The sequence below is a fragment of the Fukomys damarensis genome, unplaced genomic scaffold (assembly GCF_012274545.1).
Source record: "Fukomys damarensis isolate Sample0158 unplaced genomic scaffold, DMR_v1.0_HiC HiC_scaffold_35, whole genome shotgun sequence".
Taxonomy (NCBI): domain Eukaryota; kingdom Metazoa; phylum Chordata; class Mammalia; order Rodentia; family Bathyergidae; genus Fukomys; species Fukomys damarensis.
In genome coordinates, this window is record NW_022900947.1 from 3250819 (window position 1) to 3267133 (window position 16315).

Here is a 16315-nt window from a genome sequence, read left to right on the forward strand (position 1 = left end):
CGCCCGGGCAGCGCCCTGCGCGGCGCACAGGTCCCTACCTTCGTTCTCTGCCTCGGCGCCCGCAGCGCTGAAGGACCGCCACCGCTCCTTGGCCCGGGCAAGGCAGATGTCGAAGAGCTCTGGAAGAGAAGCCTCAGGTGAGACTCACGCACCCACGCTTTGCTGAACAACACCCGGGAACACGGGGGCCTCCTTCGACTGTAACCGGTGTCCCACGCTCCTAACAGCATGCTGAGCAGCGACCCCAGCCTGAAAGTACTTGTTCGGTTCAAAGACACAGCGGTCTGCAGAGGAAGACCTCGCACACTGCTGCCGCACACCCGCCACCCAGGGCCCCTCTCGCACGCAGTCAGCGGCGGCCTGCTGCCTCTCCAGCCTCAGCCGCGGCACCCACTGCAAACGCACCAGGAGGGACGTGGCCATTAGGTCCGTGAGCAGAGGCGGTGGGAAGCCCATCTGGTTTCAAACAAGTATGGCCAGAATCTCAAAAGACACAGCCAGAATCCTGAATGCTGAAATCCCCAAAGACCAAAATCCCTAATGTCTGAAATCCTGAAAAGGAGAATTTAAAAAATTCTTTAACGCGTTCCCCATTTTGGAACACTGTCCCTCGCTGCGCTGTGCCAGCAGGGCCTCGGAGCTCGTGGCAGTGAGACAGGAGAATTACAGCCTCATCGTGAATGTGTGAGACATTTATGCACCTTTTTCAAAAAGATTTATTTCAGAAACATGGAAAAACTGAGAACATGTCACAGGTCACTTCACACAAGAAAACAGGCAGTAACAGATTTCTAGGAGCACAAGCATTCAGGGATATCAGTCAGACAGCATAAGTAAAGTCTTGACCAGAAGAGCTCTAACTCGTAAGGAGCTAGGCTGAGAAGTGAAGGCACAGAGGTGTATCCCTGCGGATGCCAGCTGCATGGATCCAGCTTTGCAACTGTTCAGGGAACACCGTCAGACAACTTCACACTTCATCTATTTATTTTGCAGAACTAGGGACCAAATCTGGGGGACTCAACAACTGAGCTACACCCTCAGCCCCTTCTATTTATTTTGAGTCAGGAACGTGCTAAGTTGTCTGGGCTGCCATCAAACTTCCTGTCATCCTGTCTCAGCCTCCCAAGCAGCTGGGATTACAAGTGTGTGTCCCCACACCAGCTCCACCCGGCACATTTGACAAGATGGACAGAAACCGAGATGAATCACCACTCCATATGCAGACACCTGAAGGAGCCAAGCTCTCAAGAAATTTCATCTTCTCCAAGTGCAGATGTACAGAAAGGACACCTCTTCGTTCACTGAGGAAGTTCCAAAGTTCCTACTACACATGGAGAGCTACACACAGGGTCAGCACTGTAAACATGCACTTGCATGGGGTGAAAATTGCAAAAAGTACATAACATAAATTGGAACTCTCTGAAAGTATTTATATAATTTATGCCTTCAGTGTTGGAAATGCGAAGATAAGATACATGGCACAGTAAATTGCAAAAAATTAATGCTGACAATTTTTTAAAAGGAAAAGACTTAAAAAATGGTAAAAACTAAAAAGAAAATTCATGAAGCACGTACAAGAGGCAGACTGCAGGCAACTGCACAGAGGTTGTCGCTGAGAGGCAGCCGAATTTCAGGGTCATTAACTAGAACTGGAGTCTTACAGGATGATGACCAGTCGCCTTCTTTAGGGCATGGCTGTCCCGGGAGAATGTTCACATTCATTTTCCATCCGTCTCTGCCTTTCTGTAAATTATTCTATAATTTTATATACACTGACACGAGTATTTCCTACTACACTCCCCATCCTTCCACGCCAGGCGCTCCAGTACAGACCACGAAGATGGTAGCAGGAGTCCGGTGGTGGAACAGCAAGTCTACCGCAGGCCCTGGGAGCCGAATGCGCACACAATTACCCACAAACCGGGCAGTAGCTTGCTGGCTCCTTCTGGCAAATGTGGTCAACTCCCTCCCTGGAATTCAGTCTGTTCACCTCTTACCCAGCCTTTTCCTCGCGGGACTTGTGGTTTTCAGAATTTCCATTTTCGAGATTCCAACGTTAGGAGTACTGATCTCCCAGGACCATGATTTCCAGGGTTAGGGTGGGCGTTTCAGAGGAGGACACGAGGAACTGCTGCGGCCTGGTTCAGGGCCCTGTGTCCTGCCGCAGGAAGCGGAGCAGAGTAGGGAGAGGCGCCCAGGACGGTAGAGCTGTCCAACAACAGCCAAGTGCGGCAACATCTCCAAATCTCCTCCACACCAGCACCTGCTCAACTGCTCCTGTGGTGGCTGCGTCACACTCCGCTAACGCCTCCTGCTCACACATCTCACATGCACACAGCCTGCCCTGCCAGGCACAGGCTCCTTCAGAGGACGCTCCTCAGGGCCCCTCCCAACCCATCCAGGTACTTCCTGTCCTCTGGCGGGTGTCTGGGATCACAGTCATCTCTGAGGATTTAACTGAAGATACCCACACAGATTTTACCCTTTATACTTCCCATCATTACTTCTGAAAAAAAAAAGCAGAGCACACCTGCCTTCTGGGCAGTGCAAGCTGTTTTATTAAAGCGTAATTCAAACTCCAGTCCAACATCTTGGATCGTGACCTTGCCAGGGGCTTGTGAAGGCTCTGACTCACGATCAAGGCCAGTCTGCCATAGCAGCAGGGCACAGCTCCGAAACACAATCTCATACACCAAGGCTCCAGAGGGTAAGTGCTTACAGGGAGCTATCCTGAGCCACAGCTAGAACTTCTGCCTACTCTCAACTTCCAGGAGGCGCTCAACACTTGTATCCCTCTGGAGGAGACAGAGAGACAGACAGACAGAGACAGACACACACACACACACACACACACACACACACACACACATGGGGCCTGGCAGCCTCAGTAAAATGGGTCAAAGGGACAGAGTTTACAAAATCTCCCACGGTTTTACCGGTGTGCGCTGAGCATGTGGGTATTAAATCCACTTCTCACAAGGCAGCAACGGTAAATATACACTCACTGAATACCAGTGCACCCAACTTTATAAATCAGATACTACGGGACAGAGAAGATCCGATAACCATCAACACAATCCTAGTGAGGGGCTTTAGTACCCCCACTGACAAATCCAGCCGGGCATGGTAATCCCAGGATGGTTCAGCCCATGCCTATAATCCCAGCACTCAGGAGGCTGAGGCAGGAGGATCACCGTGTGTTCAAGGCCAGCCTGGACTACATGGCAAGTTCAAGGCCAAGAGGAACTACACAGTGAGACGCTGTCTCTAAAAACAAAAACACACAAATAATCAACAAGGAAATTTCAGAGCTGAACCACATCTTTAAACAGATCTAATAGATACCTACAGGCTATTCCACCCTACTACAACAGGATGCACCTTCTTCTGAGTAGCACACGGAACTTCCTCCGAAAGAGGCCACAAATTAGTCCATAAAGCCTGCTTAAACAAATACAAAAGAATCAAAATTACCTCATGCATACTCTCAGATCACACAACATGGAGATTAAAAATGAGTGGCAAAAGAACCCACAGAAATGTCACAGACCTAGACACTGAAAACACATTCCTGACTGCTTGATCAGTCACAGAGGACATTAAACAATCCCTAGAATCAAACAGCAACGCTGGTACCACGTACCCCTGGGACCCAGTGGAAGCTGTCCTAAGAGGGGCATTCAGTGCGGTGATGCTCACGTCAGAAAGACAGCAAGCACAAATAAGTAACCCTAAGGCCCCAGAGAAACTATTCCTGCACATCAGCGAATCCAGAGGAAGCGGACAGACTCCCAGGCAGAACAGCAAGCAGGAAAGCATCTTGCAAATGAAAGGGGCTCAAGAGACAGGAGGGGAGTGGGAGGAGAATAAAAAGAATCAAGGTGTGCTAAGTATATGTACTTGCTCCCCAGGACAAATGTAAATATTAAATACTGCAAACACAATCATGGTAGCAATAAACAAAATGCTCAGGACTTTTAAATGTTAAAGAAAAAAAGGAAACCACTTTCTCAGGCCTTCAGCCCCAATGTCAAAAGCACAAGCCTGACTTGTCTAACAGCCAAGTTTTAAAGGCCGTTTGATTGGCTTTCGTAAGTTTTCCAAATGCACAACCACAAAAAGCAAAACCCTAGGTGAGGAAGCCAGCTCCATACACACGGGCCACAGGCCTGGCACAGCCCCAGCCTCTTCAGGATGTGGAAAGGAGGTCGCCAAGGCCTGCCGGGCAACAATGCCTGGCTGCAGGCAATCGGAGCGCAAGCTGCCCGTTCTGCCGCTGGCTCAGAGGGTGGCACAGCACAGACGAAGTGACGGATGATGGTAAGACGCACCTGCTCGCTCAACAAGCATTTCTGGAGGGCCTGCCGAGCACAGAGAACTGGGCTGGGCATGGGTGTCGGAGCAGATAGTATCCAACCTGGCTATGGCACCCTGAGGACAAGCGACGCAAAGGAGCTGATCGTACAAGACACAGTTCATACTGTGCGAGGCAAGATCGAGGTTCAGACAAAAGTCCAAGACATAGGTTTGGTTAATCAGCTGCTTCCCCAATCTACCACGATCCAGTCCACAGACGGGTTTTTTTTCTTCTTTTGAGACAGGGTCTCACTGTGTAGTTGAGACTGATCTGGAACTCACTACATAGCCCAGGGCTGGTCTCAAACTCACAGTGATCCTCCTGCCTCAGCCTCCCGAGTGCTGGGATTACAGGCATGCTCCACACAGATTTTAATTCAAATAAAATCAACCCAGGCATCAGTGAGAACTGAAAGTTGAATACCCGCAGACACACAAGGCCCTGCCCAATTTGCTCAGACAAGGGAGCGCCTTCTCCAACTTCACCTTCTGAGGCTGCTTCTCAACAACTACTTCACTTCCACAAGAGAAACGTTCATGCGTTTTCTCAGAGGTATGGATCTGGCCACACAAGAGCTGTCCAGAGGTCCCCTACCCCAACCTCCCCACTTCAGGAAGCCAGTCACCCTCCACGGACTAGCTATGTGGACCAAGGCTGCAATCAGGGGAGAGCCATGGTCACGAGAGGGAAGGCACAGACCAGTCTGCTGTACACGCACAGGCCACACAGGCAGGCGTGGGCCTCTCAGGAAGGGAGCGGAAAGCCAGCACCCCTCTGCAGCAGCAAGGAAGGAAAGGAGACGAGACCACAGCTGTGGCCTAGGCTTCATGCCCTGTCTGTGGATCCTGGTGCCCATTTCCCCTACGTGCACATCACCCTACAGGTGCGCGGGATACCAGGGAAATGCACCAGGGCCAGCGGGGCAATTGCACACTGATCAGAGGGGACACAGTGACAAGCCGCGTGAGGACAGTGAGGCCGGTCTCAAGCCCTCAACACTTGGGCCACCAAGACCCACAAGGCCAGGCCGAGCAGTGTGCTGCTGCCCTGCTAAGGCTGCCGGAAAACTTCCTGGAAGGCACCCCAAGGGGCAGAAGCACAGCCACCTTTGCATCTGCCGAGACCGGCTTCCTGGGACTTGGCATCTCACCTGAGGCTCTTAGGGCCATGTCCACTGTCCCCTCCACCTGCAGCAGGTGCCCTATGTGCCTGGCAAGGAACCCACCGCCTGCGGCCCCTCTCTGGGGTTCACAGGCACCTGGCCTCTTGAAGACAGGGCTGCACGGCAGACACTGCCGTCCTTCACAGCAGGCAGCAGGACAGAGGGCCCCCGGCCCAGGCTAGAGCCACTCACCGTGGGTGATGTTCAGCTCGTTGCCGATAGCTAAACTCCAGACTCGGCCTCTCACGCTGGGCGGGATCCCCTGCCACCACAGGTCACGCACCTTACGCGAGCACCACCTGGACAGGACGGAGACGAGCTCAGGGGCTCACCAGGGCAGTGGTGCCCACCCTGACTTGGCGAAGTGAGCCACCAGGACCTACGCAGAGCACCAGCCTCCTGGCCTGTGGGGACAGGCACAGAAGGGAACACGGGAGCCAGGCAGCAGGGACAGCCAGCAGCCCACTGCACACGGGGGAGCTGCCACACCACAGGGCAGGGGACAAGCCCAGACACTCCAGAGGGGCAGCTGTCAGGACCGTGGACCAGGGAAAGGCGGCAGGCCGCCGTGGTGCTTCTGGACACAGCAGGCTGAGGCAGCAGTGCCAAGCAGTGGCCCACTCCACCCTCGCCTGGGGGACTACTGCTCCTCCCCGGCCTGCGGCATCCTCTAACCCAGACCAGGGAGCCTTCTCCAGGGCTGCACCGAACACCGAGGGCAGTGAGGTCCAGAGCAGCAGGTCGTGCTCAGCACAGCGTGGCCAGGCTGCAGACACCTGTCACTGTTTCCTGGCAGCGCCCAGCCTCCACAGGATGACACCGGGGAAGCAGGGGCGCACAGCACCTGCCCTGCGCAGCCCTCCTGGGCCCCGGGCCCTGCAGGGAGCAATGCACAGCAGGCACAGTCAGGAGACCCAGCACCGCCACACGCACCAAAGACAGGCAGGTGGACGCTGACCCTTGGAAGGGAGCGTGCCGCAGGTGCCAGGCTCCCTGGTCACCTGGGTCACTGACACTGGGGCTCACTGGCACTGGAGTTGGCAGCAGGGTGCCAGGGGGGTCCTCCACAGCCACCTGGAGCTGGGGTGGGGCAGGAAAGTCCTCCTTGGGGAGCACAGCTTTGGTGAACAGGATGGGCGTTCAGGTCAAGGGCACCCCAGACCCAGGAAACAACATACAAAGGCCCTCAGGTTGAAAGCGCCAATCCTGCTGATGGTTCCCTGGGGACAAGGCTGGGCCCAGGTAGAGAAGAGAGTAGGGTGAGGCTTCAGAGGCGGGGTGGGAGGGTTCAGGCCCTAAACTCTGAAGTCCAAGGTCTGTATTGAGTGAAATCTCGGGGAGTGACGAAGAGGGTCAGGCTGCCAAGCACAAGACGAACCAAAGGGCGGGCAAGGGGCTGTCTCGGCACCCCTGCTGGACCAAGGCAACTTACAGACTTACAGCAGCCCCATGCCACGCCTCCCTGTGAGCCCCAGACCTGGGGAGGGGCGGCCCGAGAGCCCAGCCTTACATGGTGTCCCAGTTGGGCAGGATCTCGTTGTTCCAGGTGAGGACAGCGTTTCCGATGCTTTCTTCCACTCTGCACCTCTCCTCCAGCTGCTTCTTCCTCCGCTGGGCCTCTCTGAGCTCTGGAAGCCACAATTACAAACAAGAAGGAGCACCGTGTCAGCCGACACCCACCATCGCATGGCCACACTGCAGCAGCAGCAGGGAAACAGCGCTGCAGCAGGCCAGCACCAGCCCGGTCTCGTGCTCAACACACCTGGCAACAAACTTTTCAAGGGCAGCACGGATGGGGGGAAGTGTACAGGGGCAAACACAGCCATGCACAGACACACGGACAGACCACACCACACCACACATGGGCAGATGGGAGAGCCCTTCGTGTGCTCCTGGCACTCTCCACAGGGGACCTGCAGGCCCACTCCTAACAGCCCAGGCACTGCTCTCAATGGGGAGGCAGCGATCCGAGGAAGCCCCGGCTTTGCACCCTCTCCACACCGAGCTCTGCATCCATGGACTCCGCAGACACACATCCAACCAAACAGCGATGGAAACACTCGGAAACATCACATCTGCACCCAACAGATATTTTCATGTCACTATTCCTAAACTATACAATGCATCCACCATTCACACAGTATTTACATCTGACTAGATGATCTAGTGGTGACTTAAAGTATACCCAAGAGGCGGACGTGGTGACACACACCTGCAGCCCTGGCACTCAGGAGGCTGAGGCAGGAGAATCACTTTGAAGTCAAGGGCAGCCTGGGCTACACAGCGAGACCGTGTCTCGAATACCCCTCAGCATAAAGTGCAGTGCACAGGTGAATGTGTGTAGTCATATACAAATTTTACCTGACTTGGACATCCATGGTTTCGGTACAACAGGGCCCCTGGAACCAATCCCCATGGACACTCATAGACTGCACTTTTTTATTGCAGCAAAATGCACCTCACATCAAATTTCACCATGAGAGCCATTTCGCTACCAGTTCAGTTGCGTTAAGTACATGTGTGGCCCTCACCACATCCGTCCCTACACCTTTCTCATCCTCCCCAGCTGAAACTCTGTCCCATCTGACACTAGCTCCCGGCCCACCCCCGGCCCCGGCCCCCACTGCTCTACTTCGTCTCTACAAAGGTGGTGGCTCTGGGGACCCCAAAGTCTCCGTCCTTCTGGGACTGCAAGTGACACCTAGGATGGCCTGCAGGCCCAGCCAGGCCGGGCACAGACCAGAACCTCCTCCTTTCTGGAGGACACAGAATCCCACTCTACCCACACACCGGTTTATCATTGATATGTTTGAATGTCCAAGAACCACAGGGGTTTTAGGTACTGCGAGGGATTGTGTCTAGTGCACCTTTTTGTAAAAACAGAAAAGAGCCCAGTGAGGAAGAGAAATTCCCATGCCATGGCTGAGGCTTGCTCTACTACAGGATTCTCTCCCAGGATGGCCTCTTTTCTCATGGAAGTTTAAAGGGCTTCTACCTTGAAATAAGTTACCAGGATGAACAGAACCATGTACTTTTGATGGCAAGTTACAAATCTGAGAACTTTTAAAGCTTCTGAGGAAGCTGAGGTTCTAGGGTTCCCAAAGATAAAAAAGGAAACCGTGGGAGATGCAGCCCAGCGTCCGGTGCCCAGCACACCCACCTCGCTTCTTGGCCTGCACCACCATCTCCTCATACTGCTGCCTGTGCTTCTGGGCTTCATCAGCTGGCTTCGCAGGGAGATTGCTTGATGGGAGATAAAGGGATTTCGCAGTTACAGACATCAAGAGTGAGAGAGAATACACCTGCAGTATCGGTTACAAAATACTGTACAGCTTGGGGTCAAAACTAATTTTTAAAGAATTACACAGTTCTTTTAGAATCTACAATTCATTTATTTTATTTATTTATTTTTTTGAGACAGGGTCTCACTATGTAGTGGAGACTGACCTGGAGCTCACTATGTAGCCCAGGCTGGTCCCGTACTCACAGTTAATCCTCCTGCCTCAGCCTCACAAGTGCTGGGATTACAGGCATGCGCCACCATGCCCAGCTTACAATATCTTTTGATAAAAGCAAAAATCTAACTGTCAAACAACTCAATTCTACAGGTTAAAAAAAAACAATCAATTACCCATAATTACAACAGAGAAAAACCTTAGTGTTGTCTCCTTTTTCCATAGAAACTGACTGGACCACGAGGCCATGTTCATCTTCCACCTCAACCCTGGGGGCAGCCTTTCCCACAGATGCAGCAACACCAAATCCCTGCTGCCGGTATGGGCCCTCACGGCAAGTATACCTTACCCAGGTGCACAAGTGCGTTCTCTTTTTTATTTTTTTTTGCTACCTGGTAAGGAACTTGGAACCTTGTGCTTGTGAGGCAGGCAACAGAACCACTGAGCTAAATCCCCAGCCCTACATTCTCTTGCCATGTTTTTTAAGTGTGAAGTGCCATTAGCAGCCCTACTTCTCTTTCTATTGTTAAGGCACACGTGTCACAGTCCTACTCCTCTTGAAAATGACAAAATGCATGCTTTCTCACATCGTCTGCCCTGCCAGCACCAGGAGAATGGGGTGACGTCTCAAAGCACTAGAAAGGACGCTCCTCACAGTCAGCGGCCTCTGCCTAACTCTGTGGGCCTCCACTTCAGGGTCCCCCACAGCTGGCTTCTGAAAGCCAAGAAATAATAGCAAAAGACACTCTTCTTTGAGATTTCTCTCGTTGTCAACATTCAGGGATTGGCGCGGGCCTTGAGAGTTATATCGATGTTTCCCTCTCGCTCTTCTTCGATCCCTTTTGAGCTTGGGAACCCCTATTCTAGTACCACGTTCTAGAGAAACAATTCTTATAGGTAGGGCAGTGGCATCCTGGCACAAGGGAGCAATTCCCGGTAACTACGAAGATCTCCCAACAGGACTTCTCCATCACACTCGGGGAGTCAAAGGCCAGAGAGGGTGCTGCGTGGGTGACCTCACCCCGCTGGCTGCGATCACAAGGGCCCTGGGCCAGCCCACAGGCCCTGCAGTATCCTGCACCTCCAAAGCGAGACGCCGGCATATACTGCCCAGGGTCTCTTGCTGCTACAAGCCAGCTGCATTTACTACTCAGGTATTCCTAAATGCTAAAGGGGAAACCGCCTGAACAGGAAACCTGTGACACGGCTATGGCAGGACCATCCTCCCAGTCAGCCGTGTGACATCATGACACAACGCATGGGGACACAGGCCTGACAAGTGCTTATGGCCACCCCTCCTCCTCCCGCGAAGGGGATCAGCAAGCTGTCCCCCTCCACTAAGGCAGACACCACAGGCCGCTCTAAGACTCACGCTGGTCTGTCCTCGAGGATGAGGGCGGTGGTGGAAAGAGGCTCAAAATCAAGATTCCTCCTCACATTCTGCTTCGGCGAAGGTGGCCGGCTAGGTCTTCCAGCCTTGTCTTCATTTTCCTAGGACAAAGCAGCCAAGGGTGACTCTGGGTCCAGACATTCCTTGTACCACAAAGTCCTGGCAAAAGTAAGACAGTTACTGTGCAACGAGAGAACTCTAGGTCAACTCTGAGGGTGACACCGAACATCCCCACAACCCCGAAGGGACGCCGCCTCTGAAAGCCCCTCCCCCAGCTCCGCCGCGAGGCGGGCATAGTTCCCCTGTTGGCATGCGTCACTAAGGATCCCCAAACTCAGACTCGGGCCTCCTGTTCTTCTCCCAGTGAGAACCGTGTTTCTTCAGGACACTGTAAAGCACTCTCTCCAGCACTGAGGAGCGGGCCCCGGGGCGCTCTACCACTGAGCTACATCCTGAACCCCCATTATTTTTATTTGGAGACAGGACTAAGCTGCCCAGGCTGGCCTCGAACTTCTGATCCTCCTGCTTCAGTCTCCTGAGCAGCTGAGATTACAGGTGTGCACCACCAAGCCAACTGCACACTATACGTCTTGACTAATTACTGTCATGGCCACTGGGATGCCATCGCCACAGATTGTGCTGTAAATAATTTTACAAGGCCCTAGAAGTGTAAGAGCAGCCTCCATACTCGGTGAGTCCCCAACCTGCTGCGCGGGCTGTGACCACAAGAGCTGAGTCACACCTGCTGACCCACAGGGCAGACGCCCAGCCAGGGCTTCAGGGCCCTGGAAGCCGGGGCTGCTGAAGTAAGGCCTGCAGGTGCGTGCACCCTTGGCTCCCTGAAAAGCAGAGATGCGGTGTTTTCCTGTTGTGCCCACTACAGACAGGCTCTTGGACCACCCCTGAAGAGGAGCCGGGAGTCCCACAAACAAATGCACAGCTAACCTGTGATTCCAGTGCCTGCTCCGATAGCAAGATGAGCGCCGGCAGGAGCCGTGGTAGCTAATTGCTAAGTGGATTTCACCAACGTTAGCTGTCGAGAGGGGCACCACTCCCAACACCATCTTGCAAGCAATTACTCTCACAGTTGGAAAGGATGACTGAAGCTCCCAGAACTGAACAGGTAGAAAACTAATTCCTCAAAATAGCAAGGCTGGGAGAAACGGGTGCAGGGCAGTTTCTGCACATTTGGACGCACCAGGTTAGACACGGAACTCTGGCCCACTGAACTACTGAGTCACCCAGAAAGCAGCCGCACCCGCTCACGGACCTGAGTATCTGAGGCTGCCCACCAGCGACAGCAGGTGCCAGCCACAGAAAGCTTCCAGTCCAGTACCCGGAAGCTAAAGTCTGCAGTTATAGAAAATCTGTTGAAAGCTGTGTGCTAAGAAAGATTCTGGGGCCTGCTGCATGCTGACAACAATCAGCCACAAATCCCCTTGAGGTGCTGCTTATCCACCAATCCTGGACTAGTGAACTGCAGGCCGAAGCAAAGACCTGAGGCCCAAAGCCAGCTGCCCCCGCCACACTGTGTCCCACATGTCCTCCACTGCAGACCGACCCTACCGTATGAACCACTGGCCCCAACCAGGAGCAGAGCGGAGGAGCAAGCCCAGTCTTGCTCCGTCAGGTGCCAGTGCGGGCCCCAGACAGGTCTGGGGCAAACTTGGTTCCTCCCACGGCTGTGACTCAGGCCCCAGGCTCACCTGGCACTCCCAGCCCCGTGTCCACCTCTGAGAAGTGGACACGTGTACCCCCACACAGGCTGCTGTGACCACGGGGGGGAGAGGTGCCGGCGACAGCTCTGGGACACGGGGACCAGATGTATGTGCCATTACTTCCCTTCACCCCTGAAACAGCCACACCAGGGAAGAAATGGGCTCTGCAGTCCTTGGTGGGTGGGGGCACAGGGAGGGAACCCCTTGGTCCTGGACGGAAAGCACTGCCTGTTATTCCCAGGGACAGCAAGCAGGGTGTCTGCCTAGGCTGAGGGGCTGCGCACATCCCCAGGGTCTCACACTCAATTAACATAACCTACACACTCGCCCTGGTTCTCACCACAGAATCCATGCAGGCCCCTCGCAGACAGGGTCGGCCCAGGAAAGCGCTCCAGCTAGGCAAACCTGAGCCCTGAGTCGAGCGCAGAGGTAGGGACGGTACAGGGTCAATCGCTCCGTTCCACACAGTGACGCACGATTACAGTAACAGGGGAGTCCTGGCCTGCCCAAACCTGACCTGGCAAGTGCAGCTGCCTTTCCAAAGCCCTGAGTGGCAACTTTAGAGCTCAAATATGCTGGCAATGGCCACGCGACCACGCTCCAAACCCGGGCTTGCTTTTCCCATGGCCTCTTAGAGGCCTCCACAGTCAGATCTCGCTCTCCAAGCCAGAAAAACCAACCCAGGAGCACAAACTCTGTTCCTCTCAGGACCGCAGGAAGGTGAAAAGGTGTGGTATTCCACACCCAGTTGGGCGTTATCCACACTGGGGCCAGCCCGTGTGTGGCGGGAGCTAAGGCCTCGGAACAAAAAGTCCCAAATTCTACGACCTGGCTCTGAGCTGAGCAAGTCATCTGGACGTCTCTCAGCCTCAGCTCACTACAAGCGCAGCAAAGGCGATGACCACAAGATAAGCAGCCAGCCGGAGTGGGACAGCACAGGGAGGAGGTGGCCTTCCCAGGTGCCAGTAACAGGGTGGCAGGGCGAAGGTGTGCCCAGCAGCAGGCTGACGGGATAAAGAGGGTGGAGAGGGAAAGATGCTGAGCAGCTTCTGCTTGCTCTAGATTTGACACTGAACAAACACATTAGAGCTAGAGGGCCAGACTGGGAGATGGGGAGGAACCAGGTCTGCACAGGGCAGGAAAGCTGGGTGCCAGGGTGGGGAGCCCACCGAAGAACACAGCAGGGCGGACCTTACCTGCAGGAGCTGCCCAGGGCAAGGGGCAGGAGATCAAGTTAAAACCTTGCCAGTTAGGAAAGACATAGGAAAGCCTGCCTCAACAGACTGAAGAAGAAAAGCAAAGCAAGTCTTGCGGGTAGAAAGCCAGGGTCAGCGATAGCACAGAACGAAGAGTGCTACACAGACAGCCAATCCCATCAACCCTCTGGCCAGAGAAACCCCTGGCTTCCTAGAGGGGAAAGGGTCACTGAGCACTCTGCCCCGCTGTCCAAGTCCAGGGAACCCTGTGAGCACCAGCAGGAGGCTCGGTGGCATGTTTGGAATAGGGCCTCCCACACACAGGCCACCCCCCCGCCGTGGTCCCGCCAGAGGTGGACCCGAACTAATGTCAGCGGCAGTGCGGCCACCCCGTGCACTCAGGCTGACGACCGCGCAGCCTGCCTGGACATGCTGGGGTGGACCGACGGGAGCTAGGTCTCAGGGGCCAAGATTTCAGGATGAATAAGCACAGGACAAGTGCCCACAGCAATGTCCAGGGGAGGCCTGGCGCTGGGCCGTCCCTCGACTCTATAAAACAAGTCCCAGGGCAGGGATCTCGGCAGGGTTGGGGGGAAGAGGGTGACTCGGTGCCAGCGCGCAGCTGGGCCACATCTGGCCACTCTGGCGAGCAAGCGCGGGGCACGGCGGCTCTAGGACCCGGACCCTGCGTCAGGGCGAAGCCTGGTCTCGCGGAAACCCGGGCACCCCGGCAGCATCTTTATCTCAACTTGATAAAGACTATCTATGAAAAAGCAACAGCCAACATCATACTAAAAGGCCAAAAACTAAAATCAGGAACAAGACAAGAATGACCAGTATCACCACTCCCATTCAATATATTTCTGGAAAAATAGCCACCACAATTAGACATGAGAAAGAAATTAAAGCAATAAAGATAGGAAAGGAAGAAGTTTAACTATCATTATTTGCTGAAGATATGATACCTTACATAGAAGACCCAAAACACTCTGCCAAAAGACTTCTAGACTTAATTGACACTTTCCTCAGAGTAGTGGGATACAAGGTCAACACTCAAAAATCATTAGCCTTCTTGAACACAAATAACAGATTCACTGAGAAAGAAATTAGGGAAACAGTTCCTTTCACAGTAGTATTCAACAAAATCAATTATCTAGGAATCAGTCAAATGAAGGAAGCAAAAGACTTCTACATTGAAAACTACAGCACTCTGAACTGGCGCCACCGCCTGCTGGGACCTGGAGCGGACGGGGCGGGGCGGGCGACATCACCCAGCCGGGGTACCGCGAGCTTCAGCCGGCTGGGCCTAGGACAGGGGCAGAGACAGTGCACCCGAAGCAGCTCCAGAAAAGATCAGCACTGGTAACGCCCGGTAGTAGGCTAAGGGGGAGCGATTTTTGCTTCTTACACGGTTGGTTCAGACGTGGTACACAATGAGCTTAAAACGTCAGATGTACACACACAAAGAAATGTACACTAAGATATCACACGAGTGGCAGCTTCTCGGGGGACCGACTGGGAAACGGCCTAAGCGTTTAGGGCGACAGAATGGTGATCTAGGTAAGCACTCATGGGAACCCAGGAGTAAGCACCCTTCAGTTAAGACCTGCCAATTTCTAAATAGTCTGCAAAGCCTGCCTCGGGTCAGCACTCGTTCTGGTCTGCCTGTAGACCCAGGGCCCAGGACTGAACAGACCCGACGCCCCTTCCTCAGGGGACCCTCTCAGGGCTCTGAGTTGAGTCTCTTCCCCCGCTGATTTTCTGCTACTCAGAACCACCGGCTCCGCTTAGAAGAGGACTGTGCCATGCACAGGGATGAAATAAAGGCACCCTGGTGGGGAAGCTGGACTCTGGGCCTTGCGAGGGCATAGAAGATGCCCTGTCTGGGAAAGGAGGCTAAAGGTTTCTTACATAACTCACACCTGCATCCCAAGGAAGCTACCCAGAGAAGTACAGCCACAGAGGACTGTGCACAAAGTCCACAGCACACCCACAACGACCAAGCCCTGGGATGATCCAGTCCCCGCGGAGCAGAGGCGGACAAACCTGTGTCATATATCTTCAGAAGGCAGATCTCTGGACAGAAAATAAAGCAACATTTGCCTGGAGGTAGGAACGGGGCTGACAGCGAGCTTACACGAACATGATTCCAAAACATGGAGTGACGAAAATCTTCTAAAACTGGGTGGCAATGATTGAATATAAATGTATTAAGAACTGAAAGTGTACAATGAGCAGAATTTTTATAGTAATTATACTCCAATGGAACCACTTTTAAAAGTAACAGAGTAGGGCTGGGGATTTGGGTCAGTGGTTCCGCTACCTGCCTCACAAGCACAAGGACCGGAGTTCGATCCCTGGTACTAAAAAAAAAAAGGAACAAAGTAGCTCGGCGTGGTGGCTCACGCCTGTAATCCCAGCAATTGGGAGGCTGAGGCAGGAGGATTGCTGTGAGTTCAAGACCAGCCTGGGCTACATAGTGAGTTCTAGGTCAGTCTCAACTACATAGTGAGACCCTGTCTCAAAAGAAAACAAAAAACAAGTAACAGCAGCGAAATTTAGCAGCACGCACCTATAATGCAAGCTACTCAGGAAGCTGAAACTGAAAGATCTTGAGCTCAAGGCCAGCCTGGGCAGCATGGTGAGGGTTTGTCTCAGAAACAGAAAAAACAATACAACAACACAAAGCAGAAGCTGACCCTGAAGAGATTAATGAAGGCCTTGTTGAGAAAAAGTACTGAAAATTTGAAAATGAAGCCAGGCGTGGTGGTATGCACACCTATAATCCTAGCACTTGGGAGGTAGAGGCAGAAGGGTGGAGAGTTTTGAGACCAGCGTGGGCTGGTCAGAAAGAGCTCCCCCTGCCAAAAATAAAGCAAAAGCAGCAGTTAGCGGGTGAGAGGTCATTCAGTCCATACCTGGCATTTAACGTGTACCAGGTTTAACTTCCTAGGGGACTGTCCCCAAAACCTGTCTCAAGAAAACAAAAAACAAGTAACAGCAGCGAAATTTAGCAGCACGCACCTATAATGCAAGC

At 53.5% G+C, this 16315-nt stretch overlaps 1 protein-coding gene across 3 annotated transcripts in view; it reads right to left on the bottom strand.

Annotated features, from left to right (window-relative positions):
- The window catches only part of Tbc1d14 (TBC1 domain family member 14), a 78398-nt gene that overhangs the window by 15291 nt on the left and 46792 nt on the right, over positions 1 to 16315 (bottom strand). For all 3 annotated transcript variants that reach the window (XM_010641787.3, XM_033758916.1, XM_010641789.3), the window contains 5 exons: positions 10347 to 10465; positions 8680 to 8762; positions 7030 to 7147; positions 5712 to 5818; positions 39 to 119 (listed from right to left, as the gene is read on the bottom strand). In XM_010641787.3, the coding sequence (XP_010640089.1) occupies positions 39 to 119; positions 5712 to 5818; positions 7030 to 7147; positions 8680 to 8762; positions 10347 to 10465 (508 nt within the window). The remainder of the gene's footprint in view (positions 1 to 38; positions 120 to 5711; positions 5819 to 7029; positions 7148 to 8679; positions 8763 to 10346; positions 10466 to 16315) is intronic.